Source organism: Panthera tigris, chromosome B1 (assembly GCF_018350195.1).
Source record: "Panthera tigris isolate Pti1 chromosome B1, P.tigris_Pti1_mat1.1, whole genome shotgun sequence".
Classification (NCBI taxonomy): Eukaryota; Metazoa; Chordata; class Mammalia; order Carnivora; family Felidae; genus Panthera; species Panthera tigris.
In genome coordinates this window covers 43,781,433-43,801,102 of record NC_056663.1, presented here as the reverse complement: position 1 = coordinate 43,801,102, position 19,670 = coordinate 43,781,433, and the positions used below count along the sequence as shown (strand labels likewise).

At 46.0% G+C, this 19,670-nt stretch overlaps 1 protein-coding gene across 3 annotated transcripts in view; it reads left to right on the top strand.

Moving 5' to 3' along the window:
- Positions 1 to 19,670, top strand: part of PLEKHA2 (pleckstrin homology domain containing A2) — a 71,415-nt gene that overhangs the window by 36,114 nt on the left and 15,631 nt on the right. For all 3 annotated transcript variants that reach the window (XM_042983422.1, XM_042983421.1, XM_042983420.1), the window contains 5 exons: positions 4,768 to 4,824; positions 10,255 to 10,303; positions 11,734 to 11,831; positions 18,706 to 18,846; positions 19,415 to 19,561. In XM_042983422.1, coding sequence (XP_042839356.1) covers positions 4,768 to 4,824; positions 10,255 to 10,303; positions 11,734 to 11,831; positions 18,706 to 18,846; positions 19,415 to 19,561 — 492 coding nt within the window. The remainder of the gene's footprint in view (positions 1 to 4,767; positions 4,825 to 10,254; positions 10,304 to 11,733; positions 11,832 to 18,705; positions 18,847 to 19,414; positions 19,562 to 19,670) is intronic.

Sequence of the window (19,670 nt, the reverse complement as noted above, 5' to 3'; positions counted from 1 at the left end):
TCAGTCCTTAGTATCTTCATCTGTAAAATGGGATTGCCAGGATGAAGCAATGCGTAGGAGTACCTAGCGACAGGCCTGGTGCATAATAGACTCTACATATGCATCAACTTCCTTTTTTCTTCCTCCAGTTGTGCTTTGCCAGAGTATCGGATTGATGTTGGGAGTTACAAGCTCTGCCTTTATCTGCTTGTTGAGGAAGTCATTTCCCCACCTTGAGCCTTAGAGGACTCATATGGTGAATGATGAGGGATCACCAGAACCTTAGTGTTGTTGTGCTGTGAGTTTATGACTCTATAGTTGGTCATTTCTGTGTTCCCTGTTACTCTCATTAGAAGATGGGAAAGGCAGCAGGAGACACACGGGTAAAAATTTTCTATTTCAACAAGAAATAATGTTGCTTCTGGAAAACAGGCTTACTATAAGAGGTGTGTCACATCTCTGTGTGGGCATGTCTGCTCCTTCCTTGGTAATGGAAAAGAATAAACTCTACGCTTTTCACTCATGGGAAGTGGGAGCTTCTTTGAGGTCCTTGGTGGCAGAACACTTGAGCAAAAAGCAAGGTGTTGGCAGTATCGTCATAAAAACTTGTCAGTCATTCGGAGCGCCTGCATGGCTCAGTTGGTTAAGCAGCCAACCCTTGATTTCAGCTCAGGTCATGATCTCGTGGTTCATGGGTTTGAGCCCCATATCGGGCTCTGTGCTGATGGCAAAGAACCTGCTTGGGATTCTCTCTCTCTGTCTCTCTCTCTGCCCCACCCCTGCTGTCTCTCTCTCTCTCAATAAATAAATAAACTTAAAACAAAAACTGTCCACCATTTAATGGGAACCTGTCCCGTGCCCTACATTGTTCCAGAAAATTTAGAATGCTCCTGACTTAACAGACATCCTCACACACAATTGCTGACAGCTTCATGTGGCACTGGAATCCCCTTTCTGTCTCCCTGCCCACCGCCCCGCCTTTCCCTTCCTCCCTGTTTACTGCTGGTGCAGCAGCCAGGGTCACCCTGTGCACTGCCGCTGGGCGTGACTTTCTCTCACCAGCTGCTACATTGCCAGCGCACAGTCAGCAGGACCAGCCAGTGTGTGCAGCATTGGTCCTCAAAACAGGCAGCACTGTGGAATCAGTGGGGAGCTTGAGAAACATACAGGTGCCTGGGCCCTACCCCAGATCAGCCAAAACTGAGGATGAGGCATGGGTATTAGTTTGTTTAAAAACATCCCCAGGTTGGGGCACCTGGGTGGATCAGTCTGTTGAGCGTTCAACTCTTGACTTTTGTCTCAGGTCATGATCTCACGGTTCATGGGATCGAGTCTCACATTGGACACTGTGTTGACAGCATGGAGCCTGCTTGGGATTCTCTCTCCCTGTCTCCTCTGCGTCTCTCTCTCTCTCTCATAATCAATAACCCCCCCCCCCCAAATATATATATATATATATATATATATATATATATATATATATATCCCCAGGTGATTCACATAGTAGTCTTCCCATCAGCCTGTCTCCATTCCGCATCTGCTTAGATGCTCTCATCTTGATGCTTCTCGTCCTTCTCCTCAAGCCCTTGACCCTCTTGTAGCTGGGACTGAATCCTTTTATGCCCCCTGCCTCTTATTGTTGTCCCTCTGGAACCCTACCCAAGGTCATGGGAAATGCAAACTCAGTGACAGCCAAGTTCAAAACATGAACAAGTCATTCCAAAGAAACGTCATTCGCCAGTGGTGGATGGGAGGCCTTTGGCACTCTGAGTATAGCAGGCTTTTATGGACTGGTTTGGGAACTTGTCCACCATGTAAATGGTGTTTGTTTGTTTGTTTGTTTTAAGTTGAGGAGTCTGCTCTGTAGAGGAATATGATTCCACTCATGTCCTCAATGTGCTTAAAATCTAGTAAGAAGAGACTTAAACTCACAGAAAAATATACTCCAATACAGAATCAAGGGCTAGATTTTGTCATGTAGACCAGTTGTTCTCAAACTTGGGCCTGTGTAGGGATCACTTGGGAACATTTAAAAAATGTGCATGTTCTGACCACATCCCACTTGACTCTGATTCAGTGTTTTTTGGGTGAGGCCTGAGCCCGGGCCTTTTCAGGCGAGCTCCCTAGGAGATTCTGATGTGCACCAAAGTTGGAGAAGGATTGGTGTACGTGAATTAAGAGAGGGACAGACTGCAGTCAGCGTCCTCTTGTCTTTTCCCTGGAAGAGACAGTTTGTGGCCTGGAGAGGCAGCTTGCATAGGCTCTGACGCCCTGCCCCTCCCCAGGTGCTGTTTCCTGGCATCCCTGGCCTGACAGCTGGCTGCCTGAGGTCCTCAGCTCAGGCATGTTGGCACATTCTTCCTTGACCAGGAAGTGTCTGCCTGGGGCTGCCACCCTGGCAGTGAGCTGTCACCATTAATCTCCTAGGTCCAGTAATTGGAGTGGACACGGCGCCATCCCTCTGGATCAAGGCTCGGTGATCTTGGGGTTGTTTACTCCTGTCATTCATTTTCCCCCGGGTGGGGAGGAAGATGGGGGGAAACTGCATTTACAGACACTCATCATATTTTCCTGGCTTCTCATGGTGGAGGTGCATGTGAGCCTAGAAGCAGACTGACGGGTAGGCTGTGGGTGAAGGTGGTGAAGACACCCCTGCCCTCAGGTAGTTGGGCCTGGAGAACGGCTGCTGTGTATTTCTGCAGCGGGAGAGCTGAAGGAGGCAGGGGGCGGAGAGGGGAGCAATGGAGAGGGTGGGGGGGATGAAGTAGTTGAAATCTGATCGGCTCATATCTGTCATTATGTGTGGGTTAGTGCCCGAATGGTTCCCCAGATCTCACTTCATCTCTCATAATTCCAGATACCTCTGGAGGCCTTCGGGCTGTGGTTTGGGGTGAGGAGAGGGAGTTGTGCAAGACCAGCTCTGAGACTTGGCATGTGTATCTTGTAATTAGCCTTGTGGGTCGGGGAGAGGAGCTGCCGTGTGCTGGGCTCTCCCTCTGCATTTTCATGCTGTTCTCACAATGAGCCTATGAAACAGGGTTTGTCGTCTCCATTTTATAGGTACAGAAACTTGCCTGCAGTCATAGGGCAATAATGTCACAGCCAGAATTCCAACCACTCGAGCTTTTAAAATTTTATCGTGCTGCTTGCTTCTAGGGCATTGGGTTGAAGTCAGGAGATCTGAGCATTTATGTGAAGTGGAACAAATCCCCTCACTCACAAATCCCCTCACTTTCCTCCAATGCTAGATAGGGGCTGGGAGTGGGCCAGGTGCTCTGTGTCCAGCAGAGGCCCGTGGCTCCATGTGTCCATCCAGAGTGACTCACGGTCTCCTTGGGGCAGTGTCAGTTGCTCACCGGCCTTTTGGAGTCCTGTGGCTCCTTTTTGGACTCTGATTTAGGGGCACAGGACCTATCTCTCTTTATCCAATAGAGGTTTCCTTAAAAGTAAACAAAATGCTGTCACTGTGTATTTGAAAAAAATGTGTAAATCAGATCATCCATATTTGAAATGCTAATCTGGAGACTCACAAGGCAGCATTTTAGATTTATAGCCTCATTTGTAAAAGGGAGAGGGGGAATATCCTTTCTGAATTTCTTACTCTAAAATTTAAGGGCTCTGAGAATCCTTTCACTGTGGTATTATCCCCATCCCTTTTTTCCTGAATAGAAAATTTCATACCTTGCATTTGCTTCAAGTGATGTGTGTTAATTTAGTTAATTGGGCCTAGAAGGACTCTTCCCTGCCACGTAAGATACTTCTTAAGGGCAGTCTTCTGGAATGACCGGTCATTTCACTGCTAACCCTTTAGGAAATTCACTAAATTCTCATTATCCAATATTCATCTCTGTTTATTGCTTTGAGATAACCCCAGGTAATGGGGACTTCAGGGTTATTCTTTGAGGCTATTGCAACAGTTTAAGAGGTCACCAGGAGCTGTGGACAGGGTCTCAGGTCCATGGGGGAGTGAATTTTCCACGTTAGAAACTCCATAGCTGTGATTTCTAACCTCGGTCATTTCTTTGATATGCTACCATCCCTGTGTCATCATTATTTCATTTCTAACAGTGGAGAAATTAGAAAGCCAAAGAGATTGTGCCAAGATAGAATATTGCCCGACAAGGTGCTTGTGAGTTTCTTGCTGTTTTAATAGAACATTTACTTAGTGTTTTATGGTCTACAGACATCATTCCAGTTGGTACTCGTAATGCTCCTGTAAAATAAACCGAACAGCTGTATTTTCTAATTTCTGTATTGTATGAATCTGCACTGTGTTTATTACAAAAAGAACTTAGAGTGGCATGAAACAGTTCCAAGCCACTACGGAGATCAGAGCAGTCAGGAAAGAAAAAATATAATGGCTAACACTTGTTGAGAGTCATTTATGTACCAGGGACAACTCCAAGTGCCCTTAAATGTATTAGGTCATCCGTATGACTGCCTTATGAGGTAGGTACTATTATCATCTCTATTTTTACAGAAAAGAAAGTGGAGGCTTAGTGGTTCAGGAACGTATTCACTGTCAAATGGTGGAGCTCCCACTTTTCACCACTGTCCTAGAACACAGCCCTCTGTGGTAAGTAAGGCCAAGGATAACATTAGTGTATCCATATACATGGCAAGAATTATCACTGTTTTAGAGAGGAAAGTGAGCTCAAGAATGTGGGTAAGTGGCTTGCTCAGGGTTGCAAAGCCACGACTAGAGTCTTGGTCTTCTGTCTTTTAGCGCTGTTTCCACTGCCTCACGTAGCATCATCCTTCTCAAAATGAAAAACATCTGTCTTTCAGAACCTGGCAATTGGGGCAGGAGCTGTTGGATCTTTGCAGCTGACCTACATCTCGAAGGTAATGTTCTCCTGGAGCTCTGGGAATTCATGTTCTCTAAATAGGTTTAGTATCTAAACAAGAAATGTCCAGTTCTTCTGGCATTAGCATTTGGGGGTATTCCGTGGGCAGTGAAGTGCTCCCCTGTCCTCACGTTTGCCTTTGGAACTCTGCTGCTGACCAGGGCTGGGTGGAGTGTGGCTCACAGGTTCTTGGAGCTGAGCCTGAAGCCTCTTCCTTCTGGGACACATCAGTGATGCTCCCAGCTCCTGCCAACGAGGTATTGGTAGTGGGGATAGGAGTGGGGCATGACTTTTTTTCGAAACTGGGGCAAAAAGGAGCGCAAAAACAACGACGAAACCTCCTAGTGACTCTAAAAGATTCTCCCCAGGGGTCTTGTTCTAAAGGAGCGGCTCAGAAAGAGTTCGGGCTATGCTGGATTATCAATCACCTGGACAGGATTCCTGGAGGGAAGGCTAAGAGAGCCCCGGGAAGACACTCAGTTGTGCCAGGGAACCATTCAGCAGTCAGATGACTGCTGGAGGGTCTGGCAGGTGGGCTGACGGGCCATCCCCCATCCGGTTAGTGTGGATGGTAGGAGATCAGCCCCCGTTCAGAGCAGAGACGGGGCAGAGAGGGGGCGGCGGTGTGGGGGGGGAGGCAGAGGGCTGGTTGATGATGCCCACACATAGCTGCTGAATTTAGCTTCTTTTAGCGGCCCCTCCCTGGAGCAGGCACCAATGCTGACCTGTGATGCAGCAGAGATAAAAAAGGCTGGGGGATTTAGTGCCTCGCCAGAAAGAGGAACTCTTTGTCCAATGAGAAGAGCCAGGTGGCGCCCAGCCAGCACAAAGGTTCCGGAAGTCCTGCTTTCCCCACGCACCCCTCACTTCAGGCCTCTTGGGGAATCTCTGCTTCCTTGTCCACATTCTCCCACCCTCAGGGGTTGATACACGGTAGGGGGACCCAGATCTGAGTGACCACTGGCTCCTTTTCATAATGAGCTTTGGGAGCCCTTGTGTTCAGCCTGCCATCCCAGCTGGCGGGGGGGGGGGGGGGCGGGGGTTTGGAGGTGGAGGCGGCTGCAGGGGCTGCGGGCAGGGTCTGGCAGACACAGCTGGGCACAAAGGCAGAAGATGCAGGGCAGGGTTTGAGCGGATTAGAGAGAGGAGATAATGACCTGGGGGGTGGGGGGTGGGCGCGGCGGGAAGGGAGCAGGGCTTTAAGCAAAGCTTTGCTAGCACAGCTGTGGGCAATTTGTGCTTGCCTTGTGGTGCGAGATGTGGCAAGCCCCTCCGGGGCTAGGCCGGCCAGAGGTTTGGGCCTTCCCCTTGCCTGTCGGGTCTTGTTGTGAGCTCATTAGGTCTTTCTCCAGGAGGCTTGGAGGAACAGAATCAGAGGGGGAGCAGAGAACCTCATTATTAGTGAAATTCCAAACCCTCTCCTGTTTGAAAGGGTTTTGGAGATTTTTTTTTTTTCTTTTTTGATTAGGGAAAAGTGAATACAATCTCCTGCTGAATCATGATTTATAAATGCAGCTCAGATGAGGGCTTTTAGAGTTCTCAGTTTTGGAGGCTGCCTCATTTAGAAAGGATGGGCATGCCTTTTAGCCCTTCTTGGGAGATGCAGGCCTGGGTGGGTGTTATGCAGAAACCCACAGCTGCCACAGGGTCAGGTTACATGGAGCTGAGAGGAGCCTTTAACTCCTGCCTGACCCAGTGCCAGAAAGCAGGGGTTTTCCCAGAAAAACATTGAGCTGTGGTGCTGGCATCAAATTTAGCCTTCCAGGTTATTTCTTGTTAACCCCTAGGTAGCACCCCTGCCCCCCCACCCCTAGAGTAAAGCATTTAACCACAGTGTTGACCTGGCTTGTGGGGTGTGTGTGGTCTCTGTGCGGGGGTTGGGGGGGGGATGCTGCGTGCTCTTCCATAGTTCTTTCTTGAGGGCTAGTGTTGGGAAGAGGAGTTCCTTCAGAAAGGCCAACAGAGATGAATGTTCTTGACCTGATGTCCAGGGCACCAATGGCAGTAGAACCAGGTTTTGGGCAAACTAGAAAATGTCTGAAGGTGGCCTTGGTGCCATCACCTTCCCACTTTGCTGGATGGCTCTTCTCTTGTATATAGCCAGCACCAGCATCCCACTCCCAGCTTGTGTCCCGCTTTGTCAGGGCCTTGCCCTCAGCTAGCTATAAGGAAGACCTTCCTAGAACACTGGTTCTTCTTGTTGTTGGGGGGTGGGAGTCGTGGTCACGGATCCTTCTAAGGGTTGCATGAAGAGTGTGAACTCCTTTTCCAGGTAAAGTATGTCTGTGTGTACACACCCCAGTTTTGCCTGTGATTTCAGAGCTCATTGACCCCCTGAAGCTGGTCTGGAGGCCCCTACCTAGAACCCCTCCAACCATTCTGTGTAGTTGACTGCTTCTTCCTCTGCTCTTGATGTCACCTGAAGGGGCAGGGTCACCCTGGACACGGGGCAGAGCTACCCCAGAGCTTCAAGACCGTGTTCTGCTGTTGCTGCTTCTGCCAGAGGGGCCCCAGCTCTACTTCCGGCCAGGGGCAGACAGGATGGGGCCGGCTAAACAGTGCCCTGCCACCGATGAGTTTGCTGCTCCTGTGGTCTGTATTTGATCTGATAAGAGCGAGTTCCTGAGAGGCTGTTGCGCTGTAGAGTGGCCTTATCTGCGTCACTCTGTGGGTGACCCGCGCCCATACCCCGCCTCACATCCTGACCTCCTTTCATTGCTTGCATAATTCAGGACCCACCAGTCAATCACCGCCATGCAGCTACTTAACTGTGGCCACCTCAGGGCAGACAGATGGTAGCACTTGGCCACACCCACTATAGTTAAGCTGTCCGCTATACTTTTTCAGGATCCTCTGTTCCTTCACTACATCTGAAAGAGGCTGCACAGGCTGGTCTGATCACCAACATGAGGTGGGGTGGAGAGCAGAGGGCTTATACTTACAGTCCCATGGGGGCAGGGATTCTGCTGCCACAGTCCCCAGGATGTCGGGGAGGCCAGAGCTAACTCTCCATAGTAAATGAAGCCTGTACCTTGGCCCTTCTCCCCGAAGGACACAGCACAGCTAGAGACATGATTTCTTTTCCTCTTCTGCCATTCTGTGATTGTAAGAAGGGGACTTGTAATTGCAGTCTGGCTTTGCTAATTGGGAAGCTGATCAGAAATTTTGAGGGTGTGACCCTCGCTAAATAGCCTATCAGGGAAGAACTAGAACTGATTCAGCAAAGAACTAGCAGCCTTGCCAGATACTCCTTCCGTGGTTAGGCATGGGGCAAATTATAGACGTGCATGCATGTAATCACGCACGTCCCCTGACTGAAAACTGGATAAACATATAAAAACAAATGAAAAACCAGATGATCTCTTGGTTTCAGTTGCTGTAATAAGCATATTGGTAGTAGTCTTTCAGTATAGGCTGCTGATAAGTTGTGGTCGGAGTCGACTCTCTGTCACCCAACCTGGTGAAAAGTCTCTGCCAGTGGTGCTTTCTCTGGTCAGTGATAAAAGTCAGTTTCTGGGAGAAAGAGGTGTATCTCCAAATAAGCCCCAGAAGGTCTCAAAGTGCCCAGCTTTACAAAGCCATCCGAAAGCTTCAAGTACAAAGAAGCCGTGAGATGGGTGGGTTCTGAGGGCCAGGCAGTTAGTTCTGTGATGGTCAGAGCTACACAGGAGTGGAGGGTAGGGCATGCACCTTGGGCATGGACCTTGGGCGTAAGGACCTGCAGGGGGAACATGGATGCCGAGGGATAGAGCAAGAAAATGAGACACTGACAGATCAGAACATCAGACACAAGCAGGATAAAGGCACATACTGTGGTTCAGATGGAATTCAGGATCTCAAACCCAGGAACACCAGGCAGCACAGGGGCAAAGAACTATGATGTCATGGAGCTCTGCTGAGTGGTTTCTGGGAATGGCGAAGACATGCCTGAATTTGGGTGGTCTGTGACTGAACTTAGGATATATGTGTTCGTCTTTGCCTAAATCTTTGTGTTTCAGGACTGTTTAAAGACTTTCGTTAGGCCTAAGGCCTCCACCTCACATGATGGTGAACGTATCAGAATATAACCATCTCCCTCATTAAATATAATTGGCTGTAAAATATTCGAAAGGATTTCAGTCATCTGATATTTGGAATGATTCGGCTGAGTAACTCTAATTTGTGATTGGCTGTAATTTTTTAGCAGTCATCTTGCCCATCCAGGAGGGTTCTTGCGAACTAAGAAAATCAAAGCTACTAATTATTTTCGAATGTAATGAAATTTCTTTGACTGTTTCACTGAAACATGAACGAAGTTGACTTAATGTGACATCTTGCAAACACTTGTCAAAGAGGTTTATATAATGTCGAGGAGGTTTATATAATGTTACATAGACATTTAATGATTGATGTATTAATGTTGAGTATGCTATATTCATTTTGTTTGTTGGAGGGCAAGGTATTTTTTTTTCAGATCTCATACAAGTAGGAGAAGGCCATTGCTTGGAAAGGGGACGGAGAGAATGTGTCCACAGGGGCATGATGACAATGTGGAAATAGTTCCTAACCTAGGGTTTGAGGGCGGGGGGAAGGTGCCTCCTTAGAAATCCCAGGTACAGTTCCTATTCAACCTACAACAAGAGTAGTCACCTAATGTTTGTGGGCATATGATGGAATATGATTTGTTTTCCTTTATTGGTTCAGTGGGTTTGAACCAGAGTGACATGGGTTTACCTCTGCATGTAGTCAGGAGTGTACATGAAAGGGGTAGGATTGATAAAACAATATGAAAGAACAGGAGCTATAAACATATTTCTACTTTCTTCTGTTGTCTTCTTTTAAATACATAAGTATGTTCTGATTCCATGGGCCCCTCTTATTTTTTGTGATTCAACAGTTAGGGTAGATATAAAGGGCACTGATCAGCATGTCCAAATGCACACTGCGTGACCTTTCTGTGTGCTTTAATTGGAATCTATGTGTGTGTAGCAATACCATCTTTAATTTGGAGAACTGTTTAGGGAGGGGGTCGGTGGTTGCGAGAGGAGTGGAATCTTGTAGTGTGAATGGGGCAAGTACAGGTTGTGTGGTCCAAAGAGAATTTTGTTAGGACTCAGTGGTTTCTAAAAGCATTTTTACAAAGATAAAGATTAATATAGACATCAAGATAGTGCTTATTTCTGAGGGGTGGGGGTGGGATTCTATCAGGGAGAGGCACACAAAAGGCTTCCAAGAAAGAGGATTGATAGTGGCCTATTTCTTAATCTGGATCGTGAGTATAGGATTTCCATTTAATTATTATTCTTCAGAATGTTTATGTATGTTTTATATACTCTTCTTTTTTGTGTGAGAAGTTTCACAATAAAAAATTTTGAAAAGAAAACACTGTTTTCTTTTACAACGATGTTAGAAATATATTCTTGTTTCTTTTGTTTTTTATTTGATTTAGGTGAGCGTAGCTACACCAAAGCAGAAACCAAAAACTCCGTTTTGCTTCGGTAAGTACTGAACTGGAGGATGGGTTCTCCGAACACTCCTACAGCAACTTCCTTTTTGTGTGGAGACGGTCCTGTGATCACATGTGACTTATGCCCTGTGTATATGAGTGACTTCGGTCACCGCGATGTTGCTAGGTGTCAAGTGATACTGCTTTCTTTGGTCTCCCTGTGAACACCGTTAATAGCATAAGACAGAGGTGCAGGGAGCAGTGACGTTTCCGTTTTCCTGACTCCACAGGGCAGGGTACAGGTATCTACTGGTAGTTTCTGGGAACCCTCATCTCCAACTCTGTAGTGGTGTGCTCAGGAAAGGTGGAGACTTGGGGGGGAGCTGGAGGAACAATGGAAAAGAGTATCCTGTCGAGTGTCTCAGTGTTGCCAGATGAGTGAAGAGTTGGGAGTGACACAGGAAGCAGAGAGGGCATTGCTCGGTGGCTGCCTCTAGTCATTAATTAAATCATCAGTATTTATTTGGCTCCTACTGTGTTCTCAGTACTGTACAAAGTTCTATAAGCAGATACTAACAAGTAGCTTCTGTTTTTATCTAGGGTGGTTTTGCAAGCTCCATGAAGCAGGGATATCCCTTTGCTCTGTCACTGCTGTCTCCTCACCACATACAGCGGTTCCTGGCATATAATGGCTGTTCAATAATATTTGTTGAGGGACTGAATGAACTAATGAATTCAATGTGTACTGCATGATGCTTACTTCTTATAGTTCTGGCTTATTTATGCTAGAAGAATAAAATAGTGACTTGAGCTGTCATCTCTCCCAACTGCAGGCTGGTTCAGGCTTCTTTGGTGCTCTCATTGTCCCGTTTCTTTCAAATATCATTGCTAAGCTCAGATATTACTGTCTCACATTTTGTGGTCAGCAGATCTAAAAGAGATAAATAATGAACCCAAAAGTAAATTATTGACCTCATGGAGTGCTCAGAGGAAAGAACAGGTGGAAAATAAGGTCAGGGTCACAGATTTGATCTCAGGCAAGCTTTGTTCCATTTTCCGACCACAGACAAGGCTCCTAACCCAGGCCAGTTGTGCCAGTAAAAACAAGGAGCACTGGGTCCAAAATTATATATGTATCATCATGACTGTAAATCTGTGAGCACCTCTAAAAAGCAGTTCAAGCGTGTATCTTGGTGGTGGTGGACTAGAAGCCTCATCGCTGTACAACAGTGTATTATTAAGGGGGTTATTAGAACATTAACGACAGGTGATGGACTAATTCACACTTTTAAAGAGACAGCACTTACAGCCTGCTGCTTCCCTGATATTCATGCAGCTGACTTTGCGTCATGACAAATGTCTTCATCTGCTTCGTAGAATCCTCCACCTTGCTACTTCGGCACCTTAGTTTTGTGGAGTCTTTTTGTCTTGCATGTGTTCTCACCTGGGTCTTTCCTCTTTTCTTCCCCATGACGATTGCAGTCATCAATGCCCTCTCTCAGAGGTATTTCCTTCAAGCTAATGACCAGAAAGATCTGAAGGACTGGGTTGAAGCCTTGAACCAAGCCAGCAAAATCACCGTATGTATGATTCCTTCTCCTTTCTGGAGGGAGTCCGTGCCCCTTCTCAGCACGTGGCCCATTTTGGGTGGGGAAAAGCTCAGATGATGGCAGGGGCTTTCCCAGGAGCCGGTTCAGACCCAGTTCCCCCTACCTCTTCTTACACCTTGGCTGACTAACCACAAGTTGAACTGAGAGTTTGAGTTTGAATCAAGTTCAAGGGGAAGTTTATGGAGCGTCCCCTTTGCGCTTCCTGGGAGGGCTCCCGCTCTGTCGTGTTTTGGGTAATTCTGGTGTGCTGATTCAGTGTGGTGGGATTGGAAGATGGATTGCTGACTATGAGAAGCAGAGTAAAAGGAAAGCATATGAAGAGGGAAGTCAGAACTTTTTACTGGCACCGAGGGGGGAGATACTCTTCTTCCTTTAAGAGGTGACCTGGGGGTCAGTCCGGGCCATCCACCAACCTGTCCTGAAGAAGCCTTCCATTTGAAAAGCATCACTGAGCTAGTTCACTGACTGCTCTGTGAGTAGTCTCATTCTCTTTGACTGGTGCACTCCTTTCTTCTTCCTTAGAAATACAGAAAAAGAAAGAAGGGTAGGAACGAGGAGAGGGAAAACTTAATGTTTTGGGGGCCAAAAAACCACTAGACATTTCATCAATAATAGGCAGGCTTGTGGCATGTAAACTGTGGTTTGTATGCTGAGAAGATTGATATTCTTGTTTTAGTTATTTTTGTTTTAAGTTATTATTTTAATTCCAGTTAGTTAACATACAGTGTTATGTTAGTTTCAGTTGTACAATATAGTGATTCAGCACTTTCATACGTCACCCGGTGCTCATCACAAGTGCACTCCTTAATTCCCATCACCTATTTCACCCATCCCCCCATCCTCCTCCCCTCTGGTAACCATCAGTTTGTTCTCTATAGTTAAGAGTCTGTTTCTTGATTTGTCTCTCTCTGTCTCTTTTATTTTTCTTTTGCTTGTTTGTTTTCTTAAATTCCATATGTGAGTGAAAGCATATGGCATTTGTCTTTCTCTGACTTATCTTGCTTAGCCTTATACTCTCTAGCTCTATCCATGTCCTTGCAAATGGCAAGATTTCATTCTTTTTTATGGCCAAGTAATATTCGTGTGTGTGTGTGTGTGTGTGTGTGTGTGTGTGTGTGTGTGTGTGTATACCACTTTATCCATTCATCAGTTGATGGATCCTTGGGCTGTTTCCATGTCTTGGCATTGTGGATAATGCTGTTATAAACATAGGGGCACATGTATCCCTGTGACTTAGTGTTCTTGTATTCTTTGGGTAAATACCCAGCAGTGCAATTGCTGGATCATAAGGTAGTTCTATTTTTAACTTTCTGAGGAACTCCATATTGTTTTCCACAGTGGCTGCACCAGTTTGCATTCCCACCAACAGTGTACAAGTGCTACTTTTTCTCTACATTTTCGCTGTTCTGACAGTGTGAGGTGATATCTCATTGCAGTTTTGATTTGCATTTCCCTGATGATAAGTGATGATGAACATCGTTTTATGTGTCTATTGGCCATCTGGATGTCTTTGGAGAAATGTCTGTTCATGTCTTCTGTCCACTTTGTAATTGGAAGATTGATTTCTTTTTTTTTCTTTTTTTAAAAATTTTTGAGAGCACACAGATGGGGATAGGGGTTGAGGGAGAGAGAGAATCTTAAGCAGCCTCCATCCTCATTGCGTAGCCTGATGAGGGGCTCAATCCTCATCTCTATGATGATGGCTCATTTCTATGGTCATGGCTCTAGGGTCATGACCTCAGCCGAAATCAAGAGTCAGATGCTCAACAAACTGAGCCACCCAGGTGCCCCTGGATGGTTCATTTTCTTATCATATGGTCAGACTAGTTTACATTCTAGTCACTTCTAATAGTAACCCTATGTACTGGGGCAGATTATTCTCCCAAATACCTCAGGGTTTCTGTGAGTAAATTAATAGGAGAAATCTGTACACCTATCCAGCACTTGCGATGGCAGTCTCAAGCAGAGTACAATTCAGTCATTGAGGTGGTCTGGCTTATTAGCTTGTTATTTTTATAAACTTTGGTTCACCTGTGAAAAGAGAACGGAAGGGAGGGAGGGAGAGTGCATATATCTTACATTTGTGTGCTAACCGACATGCTTGTGCACATGACTCTAGAGTGCGGATCTTAGTACAGGTTTCCTTCGTTCATGATGCGGTCTTCACCCTTCTGTGTTTGACACACTTTTGGAGCTTCTTTCAGTGTCTAATACTTTATTCTCTTTCAGCATTCTCTCATGGCTTTCCTTCTCTGTCCTGCCTCGTAAACTGGGCTACAAAGCCTGATAGGAGGTGGGGCCTTTCTTTTGTGCCTTGAGCATAGAGTTGCTGTCAGTAGTGAGGTTCCCCCACCTTTTTTCTGGCCATGTGGAACAGAAGTCATAAGCCACAGGAGTGGGAAGGAGCATGGCAGTGCCCAGAGGCTGGGAGTCCAGAGGCTTGCTGGAATGTCAGAGCCTTCTGCTGGGTCTCATAGTCTCCAGGATCACCCCTACTTTACTTTACTCCATTCATATATCTTTTCACTCCTCCTGTCAAAGGTCTCGTGGGATAGAAGGAAGAGGATGGATACTCTATTTCCTATTCAGTTTGTGCCCTGGAAGGGTTTACTTCTTTTTCTACTTCCATATCGTCCTGTATCTTGTGTCCTTCCTAAGGGAGGCTGGGATGAAGGAAGATGTGGGCTGGGCATCACATTGATGGCATGCCTACTTATTTTAGGGCACCTTATATACACAGTGCAGCATCAGGGACTTTGGCAGATAACAGAGATGAATGAGGGAACAGATAATGTATCGAGCCAAACTCTCACACGTGCCATATTATTCACCCCTCTCACATCACTCTTATAAATGGTTTTATTACCCTTTTTTAGATGAGAAAGATGGAAATCAGAGTCTTGCCCAAAATCTAGAGGTGGGTAAATGGTAGAGCTGAGATTAAACACCCAGAACCCTATGACTTCCAAGACCTAAAAGAGTTAATGGAAATATTTAAAGGGGCACTTGGGTGGCTCAGTTGGTTAAACGTCTGACTTCAGCTCAGGTCATGATCTCATGATCTCATGGTTCATGGGTTTGAGCCCCACATTGGGCTCTGTGCTGACAACTCGGAGCCTGGATCCTGCTTCAGATCTGTGTCTCTCTCTCTCTGTCCCTCCCCCTTTCACACACACACACTCTTTCCTGCTCTCTCTCTCAAAAAATAAATGAATAAACATTTTTAAAAAATTTAAAAATATTTAAAAAGAGCAACAGTTGTAAACTTTGTTAGATTACACACCATTTTTACATACATGGCTTCATTTTAGCCTCATATAAAAACCTTAAGTGTTATTATTCCCAATTATAAATGGGGTGATACAAATACATAGAGATTAAAGTGACTTGCCCAAGTTTATGGAACCAGGATAGATCGAGTTTATCTGCCCACAGATCACTGTTCATTTTGTGCTGAGGCCACTGGGTCCTTATCACTGAAGAAAATGGTATGCTCTGGCTTATAGCTGCATTACTCCCATCTCTGCCTCCATCACTATGGCCTGTGTGTCTGTGTGTCCTCTCTTCTTCTAAAAGGGGCATCAGTCATTGGACTTTGGGCCCACCCTAACTGGTTATGATCTGATCTTAATTTAACTATATTTGCAAAGACCCTATTTCTAAATAAGGTCATATTTTGAGTTTGTGGGTGGATGGTTTTAAGGGGACATTATTCAACTTACTACATTTCCCAAAACTGTTGAAAATTGAGCAGTAAAAGTAAAGCACAGCCTCCTGCACCCATTGGATTGTTCCTCATTGCAGTCTAGACATGCCTGGTGGAAGTAAGATGAGTCCCTGTAATTTTCTTTTTCTTTCTTTCTTTCTTTCTTTCTTTCTTTCTTTCTTTCTTTCTTTCTTTCTCTTTCTTTCTTTTCTTTCTTTCTTTCTTTCTTTCTTTCTTTCTTTCTTTCTTTCTTTCTCTCCTCCCTTCCTTCCTTCCTCCCTTCCTTCCTTCCTTCCTTCCTTCCTTCCTTCCTTCCTTCCTTCCTTCCTTCCTTCTTTTCTTGTTGTTAAGTAACCTCTACACCCACCATGGGGCTTGAATTTGTAACCCCGGGATCAAGAGTCATATGCTCCAGCAACTGAGCCAGGTGCCCCATGTCCCTGTAATTTTCATTTCACATTGCAAATGAGATTCATAAGGATATCCCCCATCAGAGAATACTCCACAGGGAGATGGAGGAGGGCACACCTTTAATTAGGCCTCTGGGGATATGGACCAACCAAAAGAATGACCTTGTTTTCAAGCTCTGGGGCAGTTATTGTGGGTTTGTCCTCCACAAGCTGGAGGCTTTGGAAAGGCTCCGTGTAGATGGTCAGATGCAGCCTATGATGACAAGATTCTGAGAGGCAGTACAACAGCTAAGCTTCTATGAGTCCTTTGCTGGCCACTGGGAAGTCTAAAAGGCTACATCCCTCCTTTCTTTGCTAGAATTCATTTAGGTCACTTGAGGGGAGCTTCTGTTGTTCCATGATGATGATATCACTAAACATCCCAGCCATAATCAACATCCCTAAAGGGGTCCCATCACATTATAGCAAAGCTCAGGGAAGAAAAGGTGGCATAGGTAGGTAGTGGGGCATTTAGCAATGGAGAGTCAGGCAGTCCTAGGGGAAATTTACTTCCTTTGAATGAGCTTTCATTGATCTCTTCTATAAAATGGAGAAAATAATGCCTACTTCATAGACATTGCTTGAGGTAGAGACCATGCAGCAGATTGCTTGAGGTAGAGACCATGCAGTAGAGTTTGACACATTGTGTGGCCCTGAATGGGACCCACTGAGGTGGGAACTGCAGTTCAGACAGCTGGAAGGGAGAGAAGGTAGATTTCTGGCTCCATCTGGAGAGCTGGTGGGTGGAGGTCACCTTTGCCTATGTAAATGGAATGCACAGGCCAGGGATGTCATCTTCTTTCTGGAGCTCCAGCATAATCACAGTGGTCTTAACCCTTTGAATAGACATGGAATGGAGTAGTCTTTGGTCTCATCCTTGGCAGAGTTCTCAAAGGGCCCTGAGCTATGAGCTCTTGAAAAGTCTGGATTCTTAGGTCCTTCTGATTCCCAAGGCCATAGAAATGGAAGATGTTAGCTTTACTCGTGTCTAGATCCGCATAGAGTGTGAGACTTGTGAAGGACGGGCTTTGTGATGCTGTGGAAATTGCGCCCTGGTAGGGAGTTAGGATCTAGTCTCTGTTCAGTTATTGACCACAGCTTTGGGCGATTGACTTGACTGGCCTGGGCCTCTCTTATTTTCTTACAAAATGAAAGATGTTATTGGAATTTCCAGTATAAATGAGTGAAATGAGCAAGGAGGAAGAAAAACAACAACATAAATGAGGATAAACAGCACCTGGCTTGTGGCCTCAGTGTTGGGGAGCATGATAGGGACAGTGGCAAACTGAAGAGTGTTCTCCATCTTAAGAGAGAAATGCTGCTTAACTGGAAGTCTGGATTTTTAGGTAAAATATTCCACATTGGAAATGTGGATTGAAAAACACACTACATAGGACCAACAACACATAGTTTGGCCAGAATCTGCCTTCAGGCCACCAGTTTGCAGCCTGTGGCCTGTGGTGTCAAAAGAGCCATAAAAATTCTGTGATTATGTGATTGTCCGTGGTGCCCTAATTCTTCCAAGAGAGAAAAAAAGATAACTGTTCAAAGGGCTGTGTTTGTAAATGTGAGTACCATTTGTGAAATGTTAATTAAAATATTTTGTAATATTCTTGACCCCTGAACAACATAGGTTTGAACTACTTATATGCAGGGTTTTTTTGCAGTACAACTGTGAATGTATTTTCCTTATGATTTTCTTAATAATATTTTATTTTGTCTAGCTTTATTGTAAGAATACAGTATATAATACATCGAACATACAAAATCTGTGTTAACTGATGATGTCTGTTATCAGTAAGGCTTCCGGTCAACAGTAGGCTATTAGTAGTTGAGTTTTCAGAGTTATAAGTTATACATGGAGTTTTTACTGTGTGGGAGCCAGTGCTCTTAACCCCCTGTGTTGTTCAAAGGTCAACTGTACTTTTATATTTTTTATTTTTGAAAATTAAAAAAATATATATACTCTGTCATTTGATAAGTACAGTGACTACGATATAAATATTATTACCCTTTTTGTTTTCTACATGGGCCAGTTTTGGCCTAAAGAGAGGTTCAGTGCTAAAGGTCACTCAGTCAGTGACAGGTCAGGAGTAGGTAGCCCGGGTCCTTGGGCTCCAAAGCTCATGGTCCCCTAATTCTGTTCCGTATCCCACATGTATGTTACCTGTTCCCCTGCCTAGCATGCTTTGTCCTCCTTACATTCCTGGTTCCTGTTCATCTCTGGGTTACTGTTCCAGCATCTCTCTTCCTCTGGATACCTCCGCTCACCATTCCGTTTCAAATAGTTCCCCTGCACCTCTGTATCTCAGCTCCTGTTTATTTTTTTTTATGGCACTCCCCACAATTTATAATTATTCTTATTGTTTGGCTGTGCATTTTTTGGTCAGTCTCTGTTGTTGGAATGTCCGTGCTATTAGGGTGGGGCATGTATGTCTGTTTGCTGTCTTATGGTTGGTCTGTAGTCAGGGAAGGGCCGGCTCACAGTGGGTGCTCGGTAATTGTGTGTGTGCGTGTGCATGTGCGTATAGGGGTCTGCTGGCAGAGTTCCTCGTATTCAGGAATGGGTCGATGGAAGGGCTGAGGAAGAGAAGAATGTCTTAACTACAATTTGGTACGTTAGCTTTTCTTACCTCTTCCCTAATCCTCTTTTGCCTCCCCACTTTTCCTAAGCTGTCTTTCTTGCCAGGTGCCCAAAGTTGGGAGCCTGCCCCTGACTACCGAGGTTCTGAAAAGCCTAGCAGCTCCTCCAGCCCTAGAGAAGAAGCCACAGGTGGCCTACAAGACTGAGATCATCGGAGGGGTGGTGGTACACACGCCCATCAATCAGGTGCTGGGACCTGGGGCTTCTGGCGGGGGCAGGAGGGGGCAGGGGTATGGGGGTGTCCATAGTGTGCCAGTGATGTGCACAGAGGTGGGCTGCACTGAGGAAAGGTAGTTGTGGGTGGGGGAGCCAGTGCAGATGGGGTGGCCAAGAAAACCCGGGACAGGGGTGGGTGTGAATAGTAGCAGTACAGAAATCAGGGCCACCATATCTTGAGGCATTTTGGCCGGTATGGTCCTGCACCATACATGGGAGACTAGCACTTGTAAATCACAGGGGCAAAACAAGCCTACTGTCCCTCCTCCCATAGGGTGTTTCTCCCCTCTTCTGGTTTGCCTTCTCTGTCCTTACCTTTTCCTGGGTCTGCCCAACTTCGCGAGCCTTGTTCTCTGACAGCACCCAGTACAGTGCCTGATGGGAGCAAAATGAATGTTTACTTTCTTGTTATTTCTTCTTTGATTGCTATCATGGGTAAAGAGGCAAGAGAGGCTTCCCCGAGAGAGCTGGGTGAGGCATGGGGTTTGCCGTGTGAGGAGCAAGGGGAGGTACTAATCCTGACACTGTTTCCTTGTAGAACGGTGGGGATGGGCAGGAAGGGAGTGAACCCGGGTCCCACGCCATCCTTCGAAGGTCTCAGAGTTACATCCCCACGACAGGCAGCCATGTTCCCTCTGGGCCCCACTTCATTAAGAGCGGCTACTGCGTGAAGCAAGGGAATGTGGTGAGTGTCAGCGCTGGGGCCAGAGTGAGTCCTGGTGACTCCTGGGAGCGGTGGTTGTGGGCAGTGCGCAGGGGACAGCTGGCTGCAAGGAGGAGCTGCCCACCTCCCA